At 44.1% G+C, this 25076-nt stretch overlaps 1 protein-coding gene across 2 annotated transcripts in view; it reads left to right on the forward strand.

Moving 5' to 3' along the window:
• Positions 1-25076, forward strand: part of UGGT2 (UDP-glucose glycoprotein glucosyltransferase 2) — a 4352373-nt gene that overhangs the window by 125944 nt on the left and 4201353 nt on the right. For both annotated transcript variants that reach the window (XM_044072987.1, XM_044072988.1), the window contains exon 2: positions 19374-19510. In XM_044072987.1, the coding sequence (XP_043928922.1) occupies positions 19374-19510 (137 nt within the window). The remainder of the gene's footprint in view (positions 1-19373; positions 19511-25076) is intronic.

Below are 25076 nucleotides of genomic sequence, written 5' to 3' on the forward strand. Positions count from 1 at the left end.
GTATTTACTCCTGCATTTGTGAAGATGTGAAGCATTCAGTTGAATGAAATGTTTTCCTGTAGTAAAAAATAACCCGTTCACTCCATCAATTCACTTTTCAGTGAAACATTACATAACATTAAACAGTGAGATTGTTGACCATTAATGGAATATGAGTTGTTGTTTAACTCCACTGTTGTGTGAAGTCAGACAAGGTATATTTAGAGATTTGGGGTGGAAGAATGTGTAAACGCACTGTATTTATATTTTTATTACATAGAAAAACACTGTATTTCTTGTAGTTGGAGTCTGATAGATCACATTGTCAGTCTTGCGCCAGATTCCAAGAAGTTTGGAGTAGCAAAATTGAGTGCCTGTGCCATACTGCTTTGTCACCCCACACCTGACATACATCCCTGCGTCTGAATGTGACATTATCATGGAGAGGCAGACTGTGACCAGACAGTACTGCATAATTTCAAGGCTTTGAATGTATGTAGGTTTCAGTATGCTGTTATGCTAATGAATCTTATTACTCATTCCTAGAGTAGCATAATCTTAGGTGAGGATTCAGCAAGAGTCTAAATGAAGTAGTGTGGTGCTATATTTCAACCTGTAGGGCAGCACGTGTTCTGTATGCAACAACCATGAGGCCATCATGCACAACAGTGCCACCTGCAGACTTTATACGAGAATGCAAGCATGACTTAGCATGGCTGTCATGCATGCACTCTCACCATTCCTGAACAGGGAATGGCATGCAGGGCCACTTGCCTACCAGGGAATAGCATCTGTTTTTTACTATGATACCAGTAAAATCTGACCACACTGACATTCAGGAACAACTCATACACACAACTGTACCATACATGCTCGAGATCCTTGGCCTTTTCCCCAACAACAGCAGAACAACTTCACCTGTCTATGCAGTTGTTGCTGCAGGCAGTTTGGTTTCCCACAATGTACTGTCTGTAGCACAAATTCCCTCTTACAGGTAGAACAGCTGCCTTCTTTGAAACTGCCCATAGACTTACGGTTTTGCTCCTTCAAGGATTTACATAGTTGCATTTTGCCAATCTAAAACTACAAACAGTTTTGGCATTGCAAGCCTGATTCTTCTTTTGGAATTGGACATAAGGCTCCACCAGTCCCCATGAACATATATGAGGTTATCTGAGGTGCCGGAACCGGTTGAAGACTGGAGGGGGCGTGGAGGGTGAGAGGGGAACTTAGTGATCCAAAAAGGCCAATTTTTTAAAACTGTTTACTACCACAACATAGGTTCACCTGGAGGACATTTTAAGCTTAACCGATTTCCCTTTTGGTGCTTGAATTAACATTTCCTATTGGTTTTACTATCCAATGGCTGATAATTATATATTAGCCCTAGTGAGAATAAATGTGATTATACTATAGATAATTTGAGGCGACTCATTGTAAGGGATGCCTCATTTAGGAACTGCCTCTAGCCATTAGTGGCACGAGGGGCAATCCTGGAGTACATTTTCTATTACTCATCCTTAGATCCAAGTTGCATTTGAATATGGACAGGGATGAGCTTTGTTTTACTTGAATGGATAGTATGTTCTGGAACAGTGGTAGCCTCTGTGATGTATAACCATCTCTCCACAACATTCAGTTTAGGTACGTGGACTGAGTATTTCTGATGCCATTTGGCTTTCTCATGTTCAGTATTAGGTTGGAGGATGCCTTGTATGCCAGACACATCACCTCTAAGCACGCTGTAGGCTACTGAGTATAGTGATAAATCTTTGAGGTGGTCCATGCAAGACCTATTGTTTAGGACGTGTATCCCTTTAGCAAGGTATCTCTGTAGGTATTCCAATTGTTCCATGGGTCTGGACAGATGCATGTTAAAGTGGGCATTATACAAAATGACTGACCTAATGAGGGCTTTGTGAAGAGGGACAATAACATCTCTAGATCTAGTTACAATCAATTTGTTTATAAGCTGTGCAATATAGAAATACTATCTTATGACTCTGGGCACATGTTGGTCAAAAGTTAGGTCACTGTACACACAAGTTCCCAAATGCCAAAAAAACTGGGTCAGTTCTCAGGGGGAATTGTCAATTTGGCAGTTCCCTGGATTAGATGACTTCCCAAAGGATACAATAATGTATTTCTTGGAGTTCATAGGTTCATAGGTTGGTACTAGGCTATCAGCCCTAGGGCCTATACAAGCCTAGCCATAACAATTCCCTGACTATTTCTTCCCACATTATTTACTTTCCTGGACCCCTGTCTAGCAGGGCGACTGACGTGATCCCTGGGGTGAATTTCCTTTCTCCCATCCAATCGTCAAGGTTCCTCTTGAAGAGGTCCAAAGAGGCACTCTGCTTGACATGTATGGGCAATCTATTCCAGAGTCTGGGGAGTCTCTGGGTCAGGAACATATCCCTCCAGCATGTTTTGTTTATTGTGATGACAAGGTTTAGATCCCTGGAGCGTGTAGCTCTGAGGGATTGGGATTTCTTTAAGTGTAGCATGTCCAACAGCTCTGGGTTTGACATGGCCTTGTATGTTAAGCAGAGATCGCCTCTGAGTAGACGATATGCGACAGAGTATAGCTGGAGTTTTTTAAGGCGGTCAGCGGAGGGCATCTGCTTTAGGCCTGTGATTCTTTTAGTGAGGTATTTCTGAGGCCTTTCCAGTTGTTGCGGATGTCTTGAGAGGTACATACCAAATGGGGCGTTGTATTCTGTAATGGGTCTAATGACGGATGAGTACAGTGGGACAATGACCTCCTTTTTTCTGGATGAAAAGCCCTTCGTGATGAGGTGTGCCACATAGAAGGATTTCCTGACTGTTGTGGCGATGTGGTTATCGAAGGTGAGACCACTGTCCACCTGTGTCCCTAAGTCTCTTATCACACTTTCTGTGTTTAGTGTACTGCCACCTATATGGTAATTCATGGATACATGTTTTTTCCCAAAGGGGATAACAATACATTTCTTGGCATTGAGCTTGAGCCCATGGCTCTGGCACCAAGCATCTGTTTCTGTAAGGCCCTTTGTAGAGTATCCACATCATTTGGGATTCAATAATGGCTCCCAGTTTGCAGTCATCTGCAAACTTTGTTAGCCAGAGTCCCTTAGTGTTGACCTGTACTTCAGAGAAGTAGATGCCAAACAAGAGCGGCCCCAGGACTGAACCCTGAGGTACTCCACTTGTCACTTGTCTGGAGCTGGATTTGGAGTCGGCTACTTTTACAGTGTGGGTTCTATCAGTAAGCCATTTAGCAACCCATTGGGTGACATAGGGATTAATGCCCAACTTAGTAAGTTTATCTATGATTCCAGAGTGGGGGATGGTGTCAAAGGCCTTGGCAAGGTCTAGATAGGCTGTGTGGACCACCTTACCCTTGTCCATGGCTCTGGAGACTGATTCAAAGAAGTCAATCAGGTTCAGGAGACAAGATCGGCCCTTCACAAACCCAAACTGGATGGGGTCCAGTGTTTGAAGGTTGCCAATGTCTTTGTTTATAAGTTCCATGATAATACGCTCCATGGCCTTGCAGATAAGGCTTGTCAGACTGATGGGACGGTAGTTTCCGGGATCCAAGGTGGATCCCCCCTTGTGGATTGGGATAACTGTAGCTCTGCGCCACTCAGTGGGCACGAAACCTGAGGTGAGGCTATGATTAAACATGACACTTAGGTGAGGTGCCAGTTCATATTGTAGTTAATGTAGTACACAGCCCGGGATGTCATCTGGTTCCATGGATGTTGTATTCTTGGCTTTAGAGAGTGCGTTTTGTACCTGTGTGGCCATTATTACTGGAATTTGGCAATCTTCCGGTATTGAGATGGGCCATTTAGGGGGCGAGAGGGGGGTAAAGTTGGCACTGAATCGATCTGCCAGGATATTGGCAATATCCTTTGGATCAGTATATTTAATGCCATTCTGTTTTAGCTCAGAGCAGATCTGAGCATTGCCATCTAGATTCTTGACATAGTTATAGAATGCTTTGTGGTTGTCTTTGGAATCTTTGGCAATTTTATTTTCGTAACTAGCTTTGGAGGATTTTATGAGGCATCTCAGTTTCTTACTGAGGCTAGTAAGGGAGTTTTTTGCATCCTGGGATTTTCCTCTTTTCTGCAAAAGTTTCTTCCTTTTGTTGTAAAGTTTGTTTATGGCATGGGACCACCAGATTGGCTTCTTTTTTTGGATGAGAGCATTTTGGTTCTATTTGGGATGGCACGATTCATGCATGAGTGGATGTGCTCGTACAGTGCCTTAGTGTAGGATTCAGCAGTTGAACTTTCAGTTCCCGTCTGCATGGGTGTCATGAAGTTTGTCATTTCTGACTTGAGTAGCATGAAGTTGGCTTTGGAGAAGTTTTTTATGGTGGTTTCTTTACTGGGGGGTGGGGGTGGGATGTGGATGTTCATAGGTTCATAGGTTCATAGGTTCATACTAGGCTATCTGCCCAAGGGCATTTATAAGCCTAGCCCATAGTTATGTGGCTTTCGCCACCCCTTTAGTTTGAATAAAAACTATGCCTATCATTTTGCTGTGCCTCTGTCAAGCAGTGACACTGAAGTAATCCCTGGGGTATATCTGCAATCTCCCATCCATTGGTCAAGATTCCTCTTGAACAAGGCCAGAGAGGTGCTCTGCCTCACATGTACCGGGATTTTGTTCCACAGCATAGGGAGTCTCTGGGTGATGAATCTGTCCCTCCAGCACGTTCTATTTATAACCGTGTCAAGGTTTAAGTCTCCGCCCTTGTGGTTCTGAGGGATCTAGATTTTTGAGGTGAAGCATATTCATCAAATCTGGGTTTGACATGGCCTTATATGTCAGGCACAGGTCACCTCTGAGCAAGCGGTATGAGACTGAATAGAGCTGGAGTTCTTTCAGTCGGGCAGCATAAGACATATTTTTGAGACCCTTTATCCTTTTGGTGAGGAACTTTTGGGGCCTTTCAAGCTGCAGCAGGTGTCTGGTCAGTTACATTCCGAACGGGGCATTGTACTCAATCATAGGTCTAATGAGTGATGAGTACAGGGGGACGATGACCTCCCTTGATCTAGATGTGAATCCCTTCATGATCAGGTGGGCGATATAGAAGGTTTTCCTGACTACTTTAGCAACATGAGTGTCAAACGAAAGGCTACTGTCAACCTGGGTCCCCAGATCCCTGATGACTTTTTCTGTGCTCAGTGGATTGCCACCTATATGGTAGCTAGGGGTAACCTTGTTTTTCCCGAAGGGTATGACTATGAATTTTTTGGCGTTTAACTTCAGGCCATGGCTCTGGCACCAGTTATCCGTTTCTGTGAGGCCCTTCTGGAGGATATCTGTGTCAGATGTGTTTTCGACTATGGCCCAGTTTGCAGTCATCTGCAAACTTTGTAAGCCATAACCCTCCTGTGTTTGCTTGTACTTCAGAAAAGTAGATGCCGAACAAGAGTGGACCCAGGACTGAGTCCTGTGGGACACCACTTGTGACAGGCTTTGAGTCTGACATGGCTCCAGCAACTCTGACCCTGTGGGTTCTGTCACTTAGCCAGTTTGCAACCCATCTTGTGATGTATGGGTTTACATTCAAGCTGATGAGTTTTTCGATGATACCTGAGTGGGGTATTGTGTCGAAGGCCTTTGCCAGGTCGAGGTAGGCTGTATGGACTGCCTTCCCTCATCAATGGCCTTGGTGACTGTCTCGAAAAAGTCAACCAGGTTTAAGAGGCAGGATCTGCCTTTGACAAAGCCAAACTGGGTTGGATCCAAAGTCTGCAAGTTCCCTATGTCTTTATTTATGAGTTCCATTATGATCCTCTCCATGGCTTTGCAGATAAGGCTTGTCAAGCTAATGGGGCGGTAATTTCCAGGGTCTGTGGAGGCACCGCCTTATGAAGTGGGACCACAGTCGCGGCGCCACTCCTTGGGTGCGTATCCTGAGGTGAGGCTAAGATTAAACAGCTGTCCTAACTGTGGGTTTAATTCCTCGTTGAGTTCGTGAAGCACACAGCCGGGGACACCATCCGGTCCCATGGATGCTGTGTTTTGCCTTAGTGAGGGCAGTTCTCACCTGGGCGTTGGAGATGTTTGGGGGCTACAATCCTCTGGAATAGATATCTCTCCTTTTGGGCGGGTGGGGAGAAGTTTGCACTGAACCTGTCAGCCAGTATGTTGGCAATGTGTGTAGGTTCAGTAATTTTCACATCATTTTGAACTAATTCTGAGCATATCTGGGAGTTTCCTCCTAGGTTTCTAACATAGCTAAAGAAGGCCTTATGATTCTCTTTAGAGTCCTTGGCGATTTTTCTCTCAAAATTTGCCTTGGATGATTTTATGAGCTCTTAGTTTTTACTTATAATGATCAAAGGTGTCTTACCTTTCAAGGATTTTGCTCTATCTTGTAGTAGCTTCCTCCTTTTGTTGTAGAGCTTGTTTATGGCTGGGGTCCACCAGACTGGACGCTTGCCTTTGGTACAGAGAGTCTTAGTTTTGTTTGGGATTGCCTGATCCATGCAGTCCTGTAGGTGCTGGTAGAAGGCATTTGTAAGTGATTCAGCGGTTTGAGTAATGTTTACCACTGGCTCAGGGGCCTTAAAGGAGACCACACTAGTTTTTAGAAGTGTGAAATCGGCTTTTGAGAAGTTTTTCACTGTGGTCTTTTTTGTTTCAGGTGGGGGCGGTTAGTTTCAGGTTAAGGGTGATTAGCTTATGGTCAAACCTGACTAATGAGGGGGTGACCATAGGTATGGAGCATTGATTTCCCATGTTGGTAATGACCAGGTCTAGGATATTGGAGCCCCTGGTGAGACTATGGATTAGTTGATCCAGGGCGTTGGAATTTATGAATTCCAAGAACCGTTGCGCAAAGGTGTTGGGACATGAGTAGTTTTCCCACACTACTTCATTTAGTTTCAATTCATGATTCTGGCACCAGTTATTGTTTGGGACAAACCTTCCTACATGGTGGCTAAGTCATTTGGTGATTCAATAACTGCTCCTGGTTTGCAGTCATCTCAGACTTAGTCAGCCAAAGCCCTTTGGTATTTCCTTTTACTTTTAAGATGTATATGCCAAACAGAGAAAGTCTCAGCACCGGACCCTGAGAGACTCCATTGGTGACTAGTCTCTTTCCCTATTTATTCTCCTGCATCCTGTGAGCAAACATGCATGTTTGCGTTCTTTGATTCACCTTCCTGTTTGTATTGACCTGATTGTATAAAATTATATTCCTTGTATAATACAGCACCACTTGTTAGAATGTGTTTTACATTTGTAGTTTGGAACAGTCTTCTAGTAAGCAATAAAACAAAATGTGTGAACCAATAATGAAAAAACTACCCATTTCAGACTATTTCAACCATAAAAGGCCATTCAGACTTCTTTCAATCCACCAATATCAGTAAATATGCAAAATCTCTGCAGAAGTAAGTCATCTAAATAATTCCACATTGAAGAGATCTGTAACTAATGAAGAGGTTGCTGCTAGCAAATACCTTTATATTTCATTGTTTCTTCTACAAATAAAGTGCCTGTTGCCCCTGAAGAATAAATTGCCCATGCTACATTAAAGAAGAAGAAGCTAGTAATTTTGCAAGGGGAAATGGAGGGCAAACTGATGACAGATTCGTAGTTACTAGTTAACTCCTCCAAAGGGGAACATTCATAGGTCTGCAGCATCCACTCCCTTTAAAGTACAACACAGTACAGTATCAGCGATCCATCTGCATACTTTGGGAGTAGAACCCACAGCTTTCTGCATCAAAAGCAAGTATACAACCTGCTGTGCTACTAACAATGCAAACAAGTTAGCATAAGTAGTACTAAACTTCTCTTCCCCCGAAGCTCTCAGCTCCTTGTAAAATCCACTTGACACTCAACTAAATCTCTCAACCTCGCAGCACAGAAAATCTCGAAAAAGCCAAAATTTATTGGGGGGGGGCAAGGGGGGGGCAAAGGCCCAAAACCAGGGACACATTTTAAATATTGCTTGTATAATCTTAGAAAGTTGCTAAAATAAAGTGTTTTGTGTTACCATGTGTTTCCTGAAAGATAGGAAGACTGAAACTTAAAGGGTTATCATTTAGTGAAAAGCACAAATTGTAAGAGGAACAGACCAAAAGTATGAGCCAAATATTCTGTGAAAATCTGGACAGTTGAGAGCTATGGACTCAAATCCCTGAATCACAAGTGGTAGTATGTGTAGAGAATTCCAGCTCTTGTTTGAACCTGAGTAACACTACCAGGTATACCTAACTGGGGCATTTAGACACACACCATAACTCCTGGAACTAAACTCTCCTTACCGGCATGACTCTGGCTGTGGCAGCACCAATGGAACAGCGGCATCATAACTCCTGTAACACAGAGCAATAAGAGAACAATAGCAGCTAGTGTAGTTAGTTAAACTTCCACACGCGAATCCAAATTAGCATGAAAACTCCACATCTGAAGTAGTTAACTTAATTTGATCAGCAACCTGTGGGTATCGGATCCGTCCTCGGATCCGAGCCGGCAGCTTTCCAAGCTAAAAGATCCGAGCTCTCAGCTCCTCCCCTTACCCATAATGCCGTGCCACCTCCCTCCAGTCACCAGATCTCATTTGCTGCGGCTTCTGACAGCTTCTAGCGACGAGCTCTTGGCGTTGGTTGTAAGTGGAAAAAAAAAAACCTTTAAAACTTTTCTTTTCGTGTTGTGCGAATGTTGTAGGCCCTTAGTATTGTTTATATACCTCTTTCTTCCCTTTCTTGTGGTAATTTGTGTTTAAATTTAACTTTTCCCTCCCCTTTACTGCGTGTGTGTGGCGCGTGCTATGGCTGAAGGGCCTAAGGCCATTTTTTCAAAATGCACCGAGTGTGGCCATAAGCTGTCCCCAGCGGATGGTCACACTCAGTGCGTTCTCTGCCTAGGGGTAGGCCACCTGTCTTCTGGCTGCCAAATATGTGCGGCCTTCAACCCCCAGGTTTTGAGGGATAGGAGGAATAAGTTAATCCTGGCAGGGCTTTTGCCAGCGGATTCTTCTTCCTCCTCTCCCTCTAAGGCACCAGCCGCGGCTGCCCTGCCTTCAGTTCCCCCTCCCCTGACTGGGACTCAACCTCCCTTTGTGTCTCAGGGAGCGGGGGACTCTTCTTCTAGAGAGAATAGACACAAGGATAGGGACCGTGACCGTCATAAAAGCCATAAGAGGCGGGCAGAGTCTCATCCCTCTGCTCCGCCAGCTAAGGTAGCTAGCCCTCCCAGGAGGGTCTCCCGGTCTCCACCCTCTCGGCTCCATTCCCCCCACTTTTCCCCGAACCAGAGGAGGAGTACCGGTCTCCTTCGAGGTCTTCGAGGTGGCCTTCCCAGCCTGCTTCGGCGACCTCCTCGAGATCCACCAGAAGCATGTCTGACGCTGATTTGGACCGGATGATGCGTCGATTCTTGCAGGCCCAGATGCAGATGGGGTGCTTCTGCCTCCCCCCCCCATCCGGGGGGGAGCTCGGCCCCTTTCTTTGCCCCAATTGCTCCTTCTCCGATTCTCTATTGGGTTTCAGTGTCTTTGGATCCGAGCCGTCTCAGACCCGGGGAGTCGGCGCCGACAGTGGTCGCTACTTCAACGCCGACAGTACCCTCGAGCATGTCGGATCCGAGCTCTCGGGGCCGAGAGCCGAGCTTCGGAGCCACAGGGGTGAGTGTGCCTTCGGCGCCATTTCGGTCGGAGCTCACTCTCCTTTCGGGTCCGATCGCATCGGCTCCGACTCCGGTCCTTGCGTCGGAGCCAGGGGAGAGTGGTTCACCCTCAGCTTTTGATGTAGTGGAGAGGGTTCTGTCGAGTAGTTCCAGGTCCCCGGTCCGGGCTACAGATCCACCCGTCACACCCGCACATTTGGGCCTATCTTCCATCGTCCGGCCCCAGGGACAGCCTGCGTCGGCGCTCCAGTTGGTTCCCATAGGGGAACAGGACCCCGTTGGTGAGCCCTCCTCTGACAGTCCCTCCGAGTAGGTGCCTCACAAACGAAAGTGCAAAAGGAGGCACATGGACTCCCCTGAGTCCCTCACAGAGGACACAGACTTGGAGGAAGGGGAAGGTTTCCCCAAGGTCACCCCCAGAAGACGTCTCCTTCGGAGACATTATGGAAATGCTACGTATCAGAGGGGGGTGGTCTGCCCAAAAACCTTCCTCCGATGAGTTTGTGTTTCGGGAGGCATTCAACGCAGGCCCGTCTACCTCTTGGGTGTCCTCCCAGGCTGATCCCCTGGTAGACTTGATTACTACCAGGGCTTGGAAGGAGCCGGACACCATGTCCTCCCAGGCTGATCCCCTGGTAGACTTGATTACTACCAGGGCTTGGAAGGAGCCGGACACCATGGAGCCAATTCATAAAAGACCAGACAAAATACTCAGCCCCCCTTCTGACAGACAGGCATGGAATAAAGGGTCCCCAGTAGATGCCACAGTGGTGGCGGCTGCCACTAAAGAAGGAACTAGCACAGGAAAGTTCCTCGGTCCACCCTCCTGATAAGGAATCTAGGACGATGAACCATATTGGAAAGCGAATGTTTGCTTCAGCTACCTTTTCTGTAAGGGCGCTGAATTACCTGGCACATGTCATCAGGCTCCAACGAGACTTGATAAAGGAATACGCTGGAGCTCCCCCAGAGTCCATGGCGGCTGAGGACAAATGAACGTTCTCGGCTCGCATGGCCACTCTAAAGTCAATTTCTAACACTTCCATGCGGCTTCTCTCCCATGCCACGGAGGGAGCAGCTAGAGCTAGCGGAGCAGGGGTCGCCTTACGGCACCATGCCTGGCTTCGCCTTTGTGACTTTTCGGAACCCTTCAAGGCGTCCTTCGCGAACGTTCCCTTTGACGGTTCTATGCTATTTGGCAAGACCGTCTGTGACACTTTGCTCCAGAGAGAGAAGGACGGGAAGACGCTGTCTGCCATCGGGATCCGCTTCTCTAATCCTCAAAGGTCCTTCTCAAGGAACCAGAGAGGACAGAAGAAGATGTGGTTCCGGAAGTCCCAGCAGTCCCATCCTGCTCCGGACCCCTCGTCCTTCAGAGGCAGAGGAGGACAAGGTGGATGCCAGCCCAGAGGCAGAGAGGGGTCGAAGAATTTCGGGTCCAGAGAGCCTTTCTCAGACCAACCCGCGCAGCAGCCCTGAGGGCTTGCCCTCACTGGAGGCAGTTGGGGGACGTTTTTCAGAGCAACTACGAAGTTGGGAGTCCATTATTACAGATCGTTGGGTGCTCCGAATAATATCCAGAGGTTACACTATTCCCTTTCTGCATCTTCCCCCTTTAACGAAAGGCCTTCCCGATGTCCCACCCGATCAAAGGGAGGCGGAGGCTTCAGAAATTTCGAAGTTGCTAGAAAAACAGGCCATCCAACACGTCCCCCCAGAGCAGTCCGGATTAGGCAATTACTCAAGGTTCTTTTTGGTGCCAAAAAAGACGGGGGACTTGAGGCCAATTCTGGACCTGTCATCTCTAAATCTGTTCATTGCCAAAGAGAAATTCTGGATGGTCACTCTGCAATCTATTCTCCCTCTCTTACTGGAGAACGACTGGATGTGCTCCATAGACCTCAAGGATGTGTACTACCATATTCTCATGGACAGATGGTCCGGGAGGTTTCTCTGCTTTCGGCTAGGAGCCAATCACTTTCAGTTCAGGGTTCTCCCGTTCGGCCTCACCACAGCTCCCAGGGTGTTCACCAAGGTCATGGCAGTTGTAGCAGCCCACCTGAGACTTCAGGGAATTCAGGTATTTCCTTACCTGGACGATTGGCTCCTCACCGCCCCCACCATGCATCTGCTTTGCTCCGCCAGGGATTACTTCCTAGCCACGGCCCAGAGGCTAGGCATTACTATAAATCTTCAGAAGTCGTCTCTGCATCCTGTGCAAGTTCTGGATTTTATAGGGGCCAGGATAAATATGCGCCAAGCCAAGGCATTTTTAACCACGGACAGGTTGCACAGCTTGTCACTACACATAATGGCACTCCTGCAGTCTCCAGCCCCACCTGCAGAGTTGGTCCTGAGAGCTTTGGGCTCCATGGCGGCAGCCATAAGCCTGTCTCCCTTAGCAAGATTGCATATGAGAATTCTACAGTGGACTCTTCAGGTTCAGTGGTCACTCCTGCTCCATCCATTGGAGTCACCAATTCCCCTGAGGAGGGTTTGCAGGAACTCCCTTCTTTGGTGGCTCCATTCTTGAAAGCTGCGGGAGGGTAGACCGTTTGTGATGCCTCAGCCCCAAGCCACGTTGACCACGGACGCTTCTCGCCTCGGGTGAGGGGGATATTCTATGGCCAGATCCGTGCAAGGCACGTGGACTCCCTTAGAGACCGTTCTGCATATCAGTGTCCTGGAGATGAGGGCGGTGCTTCTAGCATTGCAAGCCCTTCAAAATTCTCTTCCTCTGGGGACTATTGCAATTCAGAAAGACAACATGGCGGTAGTCTGGTATAACAGGGAGGCACCAGATCTTACCCTCTTTGTTGAGAGGCTATGAGAGTTTGGGAATGGGCGATGTCCACCAACCTCTTTCTGATAGCAACACACATTCCGGGTCGGTCCAACATTTTAGCGGACAAGCTGAGTCGCTCGATCCTCACACCTTACGAGTGGTCTCTAAACCCATCAGTAGCGTATCAGATCTTCCTCAGATGGGGTCAGCCTTGCTGCGATCGTTTTGCTTCTCCTTCAAACACAAAATGCAGTGAGTTTTTCGCTCTGATTCCCCCTATGGGGAGAACCCCAGAGACGCTGTGGTGCATGCTTGGCCCCCTCTTCCGCTGATGACAAAATTTCTGCAGAAGGCTCATCGGTTGAGGAGCAAAATAATCCTCATAGCCCCATTCTGGCCTCGCCAGATCTGGTTCCCGTACCTGCGGTCTCAGTGTGGGTCCTCCTTGGATCTTAGATCCCATTCCGGATCTGATCTCTCATCCTGCAGGATTACAGCCCCCAAACCTGGACAACCTCAAGTTCACAGCTTGGTTGATCCAGTTCCACTAATCGCAAGGACTCCCGGTATCTCGTCTCCCGTGAAATCTAGTCTGGTAGCGGCGCATAAACCTTCTACTAGAAAGATATACAGAAGTAAATGGAAGCGTTTTTCCATATGGGCAAAAATAGAGACTTAGGTCCTTTTACTGCTCCCATCCCAACGGTTCTTGACTTCTTGTCCCATATCTTTGACCAAGGAGCTAGTGCTTCTGCAGTCAAGGTTCAAATGGCAGCTATTTCCCATTTCCATATTGGGGATAGCCTTGGCCCCTTAGCTTCCGCTAAGATATGCAAAACCTTTTTGAAGGGCACCTTTCTGTTGAAACCTCCTGTCAAGAATGTGGTTCCACCTTGGGACTTAACCTTGGTTCTTCAGGCCTTGACTGGCCCACCCTTTGAACCGGCGGCTTCGGTCGAGTTGAAATTTTTATCTTGGAAAACGGCCTTCCTGGTTGCAATTACTTCAGCCAGGAGAGTGTCTGAGCTTCAAGCCCTTTGTATGAAACCCCCGTATCTGGTCTTCCATAAGGACAGAGTGTCTCTCAGGACTAACCCTTCTTTCTTGCCCAAGGTAGCCTCTGAATCCAATATCAACCAATCCATTAATTTGCCTGTGTTTTTCCCCAACTTTCAGAACAAAGGGGAATACAGATTACACTCATTGGATGTACACAGACAATTGCATTTCTACTTGCACAGGAAGGCTACTACTAGAAAATCAGATAAACTGTTTTGTTTCTTTCGCTAAACCATCCTTGGGTAAGCCTATTACGAAAGTTACCTTGGCCAGATGGATATCCCAATGCATCAGGCATGCTTATTTAGCCTCCGGCCAGCCTGAACCCTTGGGGGTCCATGCCCATTCTACAAGGTCTATGGCTACTTCTGCAGCATTCTGGTCGAGAGTTCCTCTAGACGACATCTGCTCAGCTGCTACATGGTCCTCTTCTCATACTTTCATTTCTCATTATAAATTGGATCTGATATCCAGGAGTAGGGCATCATTTGGCTCTGCAGTGCTCCGGAATATCCTTCCTTGAGGTCCACCCAAGGATTTAGGTAGCTGGGGACTCTGTCCCACAGGTTGCTGATCAAATGAAGTTAACTACTTCAGATAAAGAAGTTATGTACTCACCATAACGTTCCATCTGAGTAGGTAACTTCATTTGTCTGCAACCGACCCCCCCTCCTTCCCCCTAACCTGTTTTATGGTTATTCCATCACGCAGGGTTTCACCTGGTCTTGCATTTGGTTAGGGTCCCTCTGTTGAGGGTGGTACTCTGTTTCTTGGTTGGCAAACTGGATCTGAGGACTGGAGGGAGGTGGCAGGGCATTATGGGTAAGGGGGAGGAGCTGAGAGCTAGGATCTTTTAGCTTGGAAAGCTGCTGGCTCGGATCCAAGGACGGATCTGATACCCACAGGTTGCAGACAAATTAAGTTACCTACTCAGATGGAACGTTATGGTGAGTACATAACTTCTTTTTCATTAAATTTTCCCGAGAGGTCTTGCAGCTGTAAAAGTGTGGGGGGGGGGGCTCCCCCTCCCCCTGGCTCTATGGTTCCAGCACCCATGAAGGTTATAGGTTGATTGGTTCATAGGTGTGTACTAGCCTAAGGGCCCTGGAGACTTTACAAACCTAGCCCAAAGGATTACCCTGGCATCGTGCCACCCGACCTTAGTTCCCAGTGCCTCTGTCAAGTAGAGCCACTGGATTGATCCCCTGGGTGAATTTTCTATTTCCCATCCACTCCTCAAGATTTCTCTTGAAGAGGGTCAGTGAGGTGCTCTATTTGACATGTATGGGAAGTCTATTCCATAGCATGGGCAGTCTCTTGGTTATGAACCTGTCCCTCCAGCACGTTCTGTTGATTGCGGTAATGAGGTTGAGATCTCTGGGGTGTGTGGTGTGGAGGGATTGGGATTTCTTTAGATGTAGCATTTCTAACAGAGCTGGGTCAGACATGGCTTTGTAAGTCAAGCAGAGATCGCCTCTAAGTAGGCAATATGAGACCGAGAATAGTTGGAGTTGTTTGAGTCTGTCCATATAGGACAAGTGTTTAAGGTCTAGAATAGTCTTTGTGAGGTACTTTTGCGGCCTCTCCAGTTGTTGCAGGTGTTAGTGAGGTACATGCCAAATGGGGCATTGTACTCAATGACTAGCCTAATGAGGGAAGAGTAGAAGGAGACCATGACCTCTTTCTTCCTGGATGCAAAACCCTTGGTAATGAGTTATGTCACATAGAAGGACTTTCTGACCACAGTGACAATATGGTAGTCAAAAGAGAGGTTGCTGTCAACCTGTGTTCCCGGATCTCTTTTAACACTTTCTGTGTTCAGTGGTCTACCATCGATGTGCTAATTCATGGGAACCGGGTTTTTGCCATAGAGGATGATGACACATTTTTTGGCATTGAGCTTGAGGCCATGGTTCTGACACCAGTCATTGGTCTCAGTGAGGCCTTTCTGTAGGATGTCAACATCACTTGGGGAGTTAATAATTGCTCCCAACTTGCAATTGTCTGCGAACTTTGTCAGCCAGAGTCCCTTCGTGTTGGCCTGGACTTCAGAGAAGTATATACCAAACAGGAGCGGATCCAGGACTGAACCCTGTGGGACTCCACTCGTGACTTGTCTGGAGTTTGACTTGGAGTCAGCTATTTTCACACTGTGGGTTCTATCTGTGAGCCAGTTTTCAACCCACCTAGTGATATAGGGGTTGATGCCTAGATTACTGAGTTTTTCTATGATTCCTGAGTGGGGAATGGTATCAAAGGCCTTGGCCAGATCAAGGTAGGCTGTGTGAACCACCTTGCCTTCATCCACAGCTCTGATGACTGACTCAAAGAAGTCAACCAAGTTGAGCAGGCATGATCTACCCTTCACAAAACCAAACTGTGTGGGATCCAGAGTTTGGAGATTCCATATGTCCTTGTTTATTGGGTCCATGATGATGTGTTCCATAGCTTTGCATATCAGACTTGTTAGGCTAATGGGGCGATAGTTCCCAGGGTCTGTAGTCGCTCCTCCTTTGTGGAGTGTGCCATTCGGTAGGGACAAAGCCTGAGGTGTGGCTGTGATTGAACAGGGCACACAGATGAGGTGCCAGTTCACTCTGTAGTTCATGTAGAACAAAGCTATGGATATTTTCAGGCCCCATAGAAGCTGTATTCTTGGCCTTGGACAGTGCTGTTTTAACCTGTGCAGCAGTAATACTGGGTGCCTGGCAGCCTACTGTTAATGTGATAGGTCTTTTGGGAGGGGAAAGCGGGGTAAAGCTGGCAGTGAATCTGTTGGCTAGTATATTGGCAATATCTGTTGGCTCGATATAGGAAGTACCATTGTGCAGTAGCTCAGAGCAAATCTGGGTATTGCCATGGAGATTCTTTACATAACTATAGAAGACCTTGTGTTGTCTTTACTATCTGCTGCAAGTCTGTTTTCATAGCTAGCTTTAGAGGATTTGATGAGGGATCCCAACTTTTTATTGAGGCTGGTAAGGGAGTTTTTCCAGTCTTGGGACTTTACCTTATTCTGCATCAGTTTCCTCCTTCTGTTGTAGAGTTTGTTTATGGCAGGGGGCCACCAGATTGGCTTCCTATTTTTGGAGGAGAGCGTCTTGGTTCTATTGGGTTTGGCGAGATCCATGCATTTATGTACGTGTTCGTACAGTGCACTGGTGCATGATTTGGCGGTCATGCAACTATTCTCCATTTGCATGGGTGCCGTGAAGTTAGCCACCTCTGTTTTTAGAAGCCTAAAGTTAGCTTTGGAGAAGTTTTTCATGGTGGTTACCTTTGCGGGGTGGGAGGTGGGTGGGATGTGGATTCCCAAGGTGATTAGTTTGTAGTCAGATCTAACCAGGGAGGAGTTGACTATTGGTGTAGAGCAACAGTTGCCCATGTTAGTAATGACCAGGTCAAGGATGTTGCTACCTCTAGTGGGGGGGTAAGAACGAGCTGGTCCAGGGCATTGGAATTAATGAATTCTAGGAAACGTTGGGCAAGTGTATTGGTACATGAGTAGTTTTACCAGTTAATGGAGGGGTAGTTGAAGTCGCCCGGTATGAGAGTGTTAGGTTGGACCCTAATATTCTCCAGGGTGCTTAGGAACGTGGAGTGTGAGTCTTGGGACATGGCTGGGGACCTATAGCAGGCTACGACCTGAATCGCTGTCTTACCCAGTGTTAGCTGCACCTGAAGTATCTCTGATGCGTTATGTTGGGCTACCAGTCTGAAGGTGTGTGCATCCTTTATGAATATGGAAACACCACCATCTTTGGAGCTTCGGTCCAAGTTCTGGGGCCGAAAGGTGTGGAATGAGTTATAGCCTGGTAGTGCAGGGGTGCTTTCTGCTGCCTTGAACCAGGTCTGTGTTACAGCACAAATGTTGATGGTCTTCATTTTAAAGAGTGCTTTGAGCGACTGCATTTTGAAATTTAGACTGCTTATAGCAGTCAAGCTTTTTTGAAGATCAGTGGGGTTGTAAGCTTCACATTCAAACCTATGAGTTTGGTTTCTTTTAAAATTACTTTGGTTAATTGATATGAATCTCTTTGTATATCTACATATGCATGGATGTGGCGTTTTGTTGTGTGTGCATGAGAGGCAGTTACACATGTATTTGTATGCAAGTGTGTGTGTGTGTGTGCATATATATATATATATATATATATATATATATATATATATATATATATATATAGATATATATGCATATACACATGTATGAATGTACACGCATGTATGCTTGTGTGTATATGTGTGCATGTTTATATACGTGTATGTATGTATGTGTGCATATTTATATACATATATAAAATGTGAATGATGTATCAGCAAGAATTGTATTAGAGGAATACATTGTAAACAAATTCATTAGTATCAAACTGAAATATTGAACTGCTGCTGCACAAAAACAAGCTGAAAAGTAATGTTGTACTGCCTTTACTGTTGAGCAGCAATGGAGTAGGGGAAAACACCTATGAAAGAAAAAAATCTATCCCTACTTCACACTTGCAATACTCTTTTACTTCAGAATATAAGTAACAATACCAAGTAAATAGAATGCAACTCTTGATTGCCTTCAGCAAAACTAATTATCCTTAATAGCACACTGGATCTTTTATTAGACTCCCACAATTTGTCTGATTCTTAAGGAGCGTTCTCAGGGTCTTTTCCCAGAATGTGAATTGTGGTCTGTTGGAGGTGGTGGTATTCACAAAACTTTAAGGAGTCTGAAAGAGCACGCTGAACTTTCTGAGGTTGAGTGATAGTAACGAATTTGGGTGTATTTCTTCAGATTTATAAAGTGTAGTCTGAAAGTGTCTTCTTGGGTTTGCATGAGCAACAGTTATCCGCAAACTGGTGGTAAGTGACATATGCCCTATAACACTAAATTTTGAATATGGAATTCCAAGACTGAAGAGGCCTCTATGTTCTGCATCAGTTCCATAGTTAAGGCAGTTTTTAATGAGGATTTGGGTAAATCACAGGAAAGTCAACAAGGCCAGGGGAGTGACAACACCCTTCCTTTGAATCACATTAGAGAATACTGGCAGTCATGTGGTAATGCAGAAGCCTCGATACCTTAATGAATTTGGTAGGGAAACCATATTTTGCCAGGACTTTCACAAGGCTTCGACTGTTTAAAGGCCCTGGTCAGGTCTTGACAGCCACAACACTTTTTTTGAATCTGACTGGCTAAGAAAATTTAGCAAAGTATTCTGTGAGACAGTCTGCATTTACAGTAAGACTCTGGTAGAGAATATCATGAAATGATGGAAAGTAGGCTTTATAATGTTAACCTACCGGCTTACTTCTTTATTTGAAAATTGTATCACAGTTGCTGCACTTTAATCTGGAATCCCCTCAGTGCTTCAAATTTGGTAAATGAATTCATGTATCTTCAGTACTAGTTCCTCAATTCTGATGTCATCAGATATACCATCCTCTGATACAGTTTTGTTACCTTCATTGATAATGCTTCTTAATTTGTTACTGGGTAGCAGGGGGTCAGAAAACAAATGTGTTAGAGGGCATCAGAATAATGATGTATCATAGCAAGTCTATAAAGATTGCCTTGGTGTGTATGTATGTGTGTGTGTGTGTGTGTGTGTGTGTGTGTGTGTGTGTATATATATATATATATATATATATATATATATATATATATATATAATAGCTTTGAAACTGTTTTGTGTTGAACAGATTTTTATTCAATATAAGTTTAAATTCTCAAGATTTTGAATTCGGTATTACGTTACATTCCTCAACTGCATATATTGTAGTGAGTTTACATTAACATTTACATCTCTCACATAACATAATGAGTGATGTACCCTGCTTTTGTTACATATACGGAGTCTTATGTGGAATAGTATTTTAGTCACATTTTATTTTCCTATTCATCTAGGATTCCAAAATGCTTATCCTTGTATTAGTGTTAGCTGTAACACTGAACACGGTACGTAGAGCTGAAGGAGCAGTGAAAGGTGTGACTGCCAGTTTACATGCCAAGTGGCCAGCTACCCCCCTTCTCTTGGAAGCAAGGTAATAATTTTTGTCAGTAAATTTTTTTATGGATGTAAGTGACACACATTTGAACAAAAAGATTAAAGAGATGTACCACAGTACCATATAGGCTAGCACCTTGTGAATATGTATTCCAAAAGAGTGGTGGAGTAGGTTCATATTGTACCAAATAAACTCAGAAACAGGGATGGTGAATTTTATATAAAGGATTATGAGTAGGTTACCTTGTATAACCAGCTTATGTGTTTTTGAGGCATGGTTGCCAAGAAATTCATTTTGAAAATGAAGCTTGAGAGGTGAATCTTGGCATTTATGTTTTGTGCAGTAGTAGTGACCCTGAATAATTCTACCCCAAAATGTCCTGATGGGGCAAGCATAACAGCACTGAAGTTATTTCTTGGCTATCAGAGTGTGTCAGAGGAGGGGATTCCTAGCATTGGAAAGCTACCGTTGTGGTTTGGCTGTGCAGACACAGAACCCATATGCCACTGAGGCAGTGTGAAATTCGAACAACTACTGTTACAGGTAAGGAGGACTTAACTGTACTATTTTACTATGACCTGTTTGCCCACAGTCTGAACACATTAGATATGGACAATATTATTGAAAATGACCCATCTTCACAGATAAAATACAGTTTTTTGGCTCGTCAGCACACTGTACAGCACATCTACTATTATTCACAAATAATTGATTGCTTACAAGCCTTAGATGGCCATTTATAACAAACAAATGTCAGTCTCTCCCATCCCCAGTCCATGACACCATTGCGTCCTTTATTTTTGTTCTTTTAAATTCTGCTCAACGTCACAATATCAGTTTAGTTCCTTCATTGCATCCTTTTCTAAAGGAAAGAAGTCCCAAGACCAGATTTGAACTTTTTGATAGTCAAGTGCAAGTCTTACAGTTGTAGTTGCGACCATGGTGACAAATCCCTTTTCTTTTCAAAAGTTGTTGTAGTCAGCCATAATACAAACTAATTTTAAAGATTTAAATCATAAATGGATTCACGACTGAATTAGAAATATCTTGCTCTCCTGTAGCAGGAGGGTTTACATTTTTTTCTCGAATGGCCCCCATATGTGTTTATCTCAGAGTTTGTTCTAAATTATTCTCTGCAGTTATACGCCTCCATCAAAAGAAAGTAGCTAAATTGTTGGATTTTGTAATATCAATTTGTAGTCATGTTAGTGTTGAGAGACCATCCTCCATACTCCTTTCAAGGTGTCAAAAGTTATTACTCTAATCCACGAGCTATAAATCAACATGTTGGAGAACTTGATGTCCTTCTATATCACTATTTATTTATTTGACATTTGTTTACCGGTGTGGTCTGACTGGGTCTACAGAACCCATTTTCCATGGAAGCCCAGGGAGAAAAGCTCCACATGCAGTGCAATACAAATACATTATAGTCCAAAAAAAATACAAGTGACGTAAGGAATACTTCACAGAAATACGTTGATAGAACTTAAGCTATGTTACAAGATATACTACACATCTGTTTAAAGTCTGTAGAGTTATATCATTATGGACAATTTTAGTCATTCTAACAACATATGCATAGCCTAGGAGTAGATAAACTGTACAAAAGTAGTATGTTGGTACTACAGTGTATGACATCGGTTATTGTAATACATGAAAAAATAAAATGGTGGTTTCAATTTGGAAAATAATAGCAGAAGAGTTAGTGATGCAGAAAGGTAGTGAGACAGTTAAGAAAAGAGGCATTCCAGACTGAGCAGTAGCTTAAGGATGTGGTATAGAAACGGAGAAAGAGTTACGAGAAACATTAGGATCTTGTAGACTGACAAGGAGTGAGATGCAACAGAAGAAGAAGAAAATGAAGCCAGTGTAGAAGAAGAGGAACAACTGAACATTAGGCCGGATATATACAGGAGCAGAGCCATGCATTTTTGAGAGGCTTTAAAGCGTGTTAGGTCAGACATAGACCTGGTAGCTACAGGTAGTGAATTCCATAGTTTAGAGACAGAATATGAATACTGAGAGTGACCGTTTTTTTTTTTTTTTTTTTTGTGGGTTTTCAGATAGCCAAGAGATTTTTTTCTTCTAATTGTAGAGCTCTATTTGGTGTATAAGGTGTGACTAAGTTGGCTAGCGAAGGACAGGCAGTAGGCTTGAAAATAAGGCTGTGCAAAGTGGATAGATGAATAAAAGCAAGTTGGTTGGAAGTTCAAGCCAGTTTAGTTTTAGTAGTGCTTCACAGTGTCTGCAATATTTAGAGTTTGTGGTAAACCGGGCTACTTTGTTGTAGCACTGTTCCATCTTGCTTAGGGTAGAAGTTTGTAAATTGGTTTGGATATGAACACTGTAAAGAAGGGAGGGAAGTGAAAAGGTTTTTGCTGGGGAAACTTAGTTGCTGTAGTTAAGAAATGTTGGTTTCTATACGAGTCCCAGTTTTTGATGAGTCATCTTTATATTTTATTTTATTTTATTTTACATTTGTTGACCGGGCTAATCTAACTGGATATATGTCCATTTTCAGTAGAGGCCCAGGGAGAAAAGCTCCACATAAAAAACAAACAAACATTACAACTTCAGTTACAGTTTACTTGCTTACTTACTTATATTTTTCTGTATTTGGTGGTCAAAGGAAAGTTTATTGTTAATGATTACTCCTAGAAGTTTAATTTCCTGCATTATTTCCATGACAGTATTGTCAGATGCAAAGATGTTGAAATGATCGGTGACGGGGGAGGTGTTTTTAAGGTGGAAGAGCACTAATTTCGTCTTTGGATTAAGAAAGAGTTGGGCATTTTTTAGCCAGGATTCGACTGCAGTAAAAGACTGAGTTTTTGAAAGCAGTTCTGGTAGTGATTGAGCTGTACAGATTATGGTGGAGTTGTCAGCATATTGAATGAGTGTTCCAGGGTGGGAGAAAGTGTGAAAGTTGTTACTGAAAATGTTGAAGAGTAGGGGTCCAACGATGGAGCCTTGAAGAACTCCAGTAGGGTTGTGGAGAAAGGGTTAGAATTCGTTAAACCATTTCACTGCTTGTTTACGATCCTCGAGGTAGCTCTGAAACCATTTTACTGTGTTATGTGAGAAACCTAACTTAGTGTGGTCAGTAGTAGGGGGTGAGAGACTATGCTTAAAGACCTTAGAGAGTCAAGGAGTACTGAGGATTTATAACATCCTGCATCTCTGGCCTTGTTCACGGTGTCATAAAGGGTAATAGGGCTGTAGCTGTGCTGTAGCTGGGTCGGAAGCCATGTTGGGTTTGGGTTAAAAGCTTGTTTTGCAATAGGTATCATATTATCTGCTGATGGATACCTCTTCTGAGAATTTTGGATATGGGTGACAAGATGGATATAGAATCAAAATTGGTTAGTTCAGTACAGTTGCCTCCTTTGTGGATGGGGGTGATGTGTGATTGTTTCCATATGGTTGGTACTTATGATTCAGATAAAGACCTGTTTATAAGGATATTGATTGGGTAGGCGATTGAGTTGGCAGCCAGTCTGAGGTAGTGTGGTGGAATCATCAGCAGATGTGGAACAGGGTTTTAGTTTTTGTAGGGTTGATTTTATGCTGGAGTTGAAACTGGGGAATAGTATGATTTCTTACATTTGTTGATTACTTTTGTCACTTTGTTACATAGTGTTTTGAAGTTGACATGATTTTGCTTGTTTTTGTTTGGTTTCCAGGTTTTCCAGGCTAGGTCCCTTGGAGAGCTATGGAGCTGAGTTATTTTTGATTCTTTGCATACGAATGGAGACCAGCTATTAAAGTATAGTATGACATCATTAAGGAGTAGTAGTTTAAGGGATATCCAGTCTATTTTGTGTAGGACATTGTAGAATTTATGCTGACAAAAATTAGTTGACTTCCTAACTGATTTTACAGTGTGTACTCGTAGTTCTTTGTAGTTTGTTCTAATGGCATAAACTGGCAGATGATCACTCAGGGAAATAAGACAGTGTACCTGAAGAGGGATAATTGGTGGGGTGTGATACTAGAATCCAGTCTAGGGTGGCTTGGCAAGTAAGATCTTTGCTGTATCTCGTTGGACTACTGATAACAAACTCACAACTATCACCTCCCCCTCCAACATCTCACAACACACTCTAACCACACGCTGTTAGTCCCACTCTAACAACCTCAACATACTAATAAAGCACGCAATGTTACATTCATTAAAACATACATCATTACATCCACTAAAACAAACCCCATTTACTACCTTATCTCTCCACACAGCCAACCTATTCACAGTAGCCCTTCTTTATCATTTAACTAACTTCTACACTCCCATGTACTATGACCACCCCACTAACTCCATCACCAACTCTCCAGGGCCCATAACCCACCACTTCAACTCCCAAATTTTACCCAACCTCTACAACAACATAGAAATAGACTACCTCCCACTTAAATACCATCAAACCAGACACAAAAATTAACCACTATTTAGAAACCACAAACAACTAAGCAAACTTATAACAACTTTATTTAATATATTATTAAAACTAAAACTCCGTGGTGACATCCACCCTAGCCCTGCCCCCAAGACTACCAATAAACAAACTACCACTTATACCTCAATCAACTCCAACATACCCCTTCACCCCAAACAACACACCCTGATGTTCCTTAATATAAATTTAAGAAGTATACTAAACAAAATCCATAACCTCCATGCACTAATTGACTTACATTCCCCTGACATAACTTAACTTAAGCCAAATGTCCTTAAGCCAAATGTCAAAAACAACCCCATAGGGTTCAACACAAAATCCATAACCTCCATGCACTAATTGACTTACATTCCCCTGACATAACTTAACTTAAGCCAAATGTCCTTAAGCCAAATGTCAAAAACAACCCCATAGGGTTCAACATATATAGGCTCGATCGTCAAAATAAACGTGGAGGAGGTGTAGCAATAATGTTTAAACAAAATCTAACCCTAGAAGTTATCAACACCACACTTTCTGCATATAACAATGCAGAATTACTCATCACCAAACTGAATATCAACAACAACAAAACACTAATCATAGTGGCTATCTGTATCCCTCCAGGAGATAACACTAGCACAGTTGAAGACGTACTTCACTGGCTATCCACAGCCTTCCACCAAGAAACCATAATTATGGGTAACCTCAACACTAACTGGTCCACCTATAATTCCAATAATCCATCCAATTTCATAAACCTATATGGTTTCTCCCAGCTCATAAAAAAACCCCACAAGAATAGACAAAACCTCCAACAGACAATCCATCCTGGATTGGACTCTCACAAATAAAAATAACACACCCCTTCTAGCAGGATACCTCCCCAGTACCATAAGTGATCACCTACCCAAATAACTAATCAAAAACAATCTTAGTTCATGTAGACAAGTAGTCTATAGGCTAATCTGCTACAAGAAAAAATGTAATACCCACATTTTCAACTCCCTCTTCCAGCAAATTAACTAGTCCCCCCTCAAAACACTATTACTAGATGATGCTGTTCAACACTTTAACACCACCTTCCTCAACATCCTAAACAGCATGTCCCCCTGCAGAATAGCTAGAATAAGACATCACCACACACCCTGGCTTAGAAACAACAC

This window comes from Protopterus annectens, chromosome 5.part1, assembly GCF_019279795.1.
Source record: "Protopterus annectens isolate FY-2018-M chromosome 5.part1, PAN1.0, whole genome shotgun sequence".
NCBI classification, from domain to species: Eukaryota; Metazoa; Chordata; order Ceratodontiformes; family Protopteridae; genus Protopterus; species Protopterus annectens.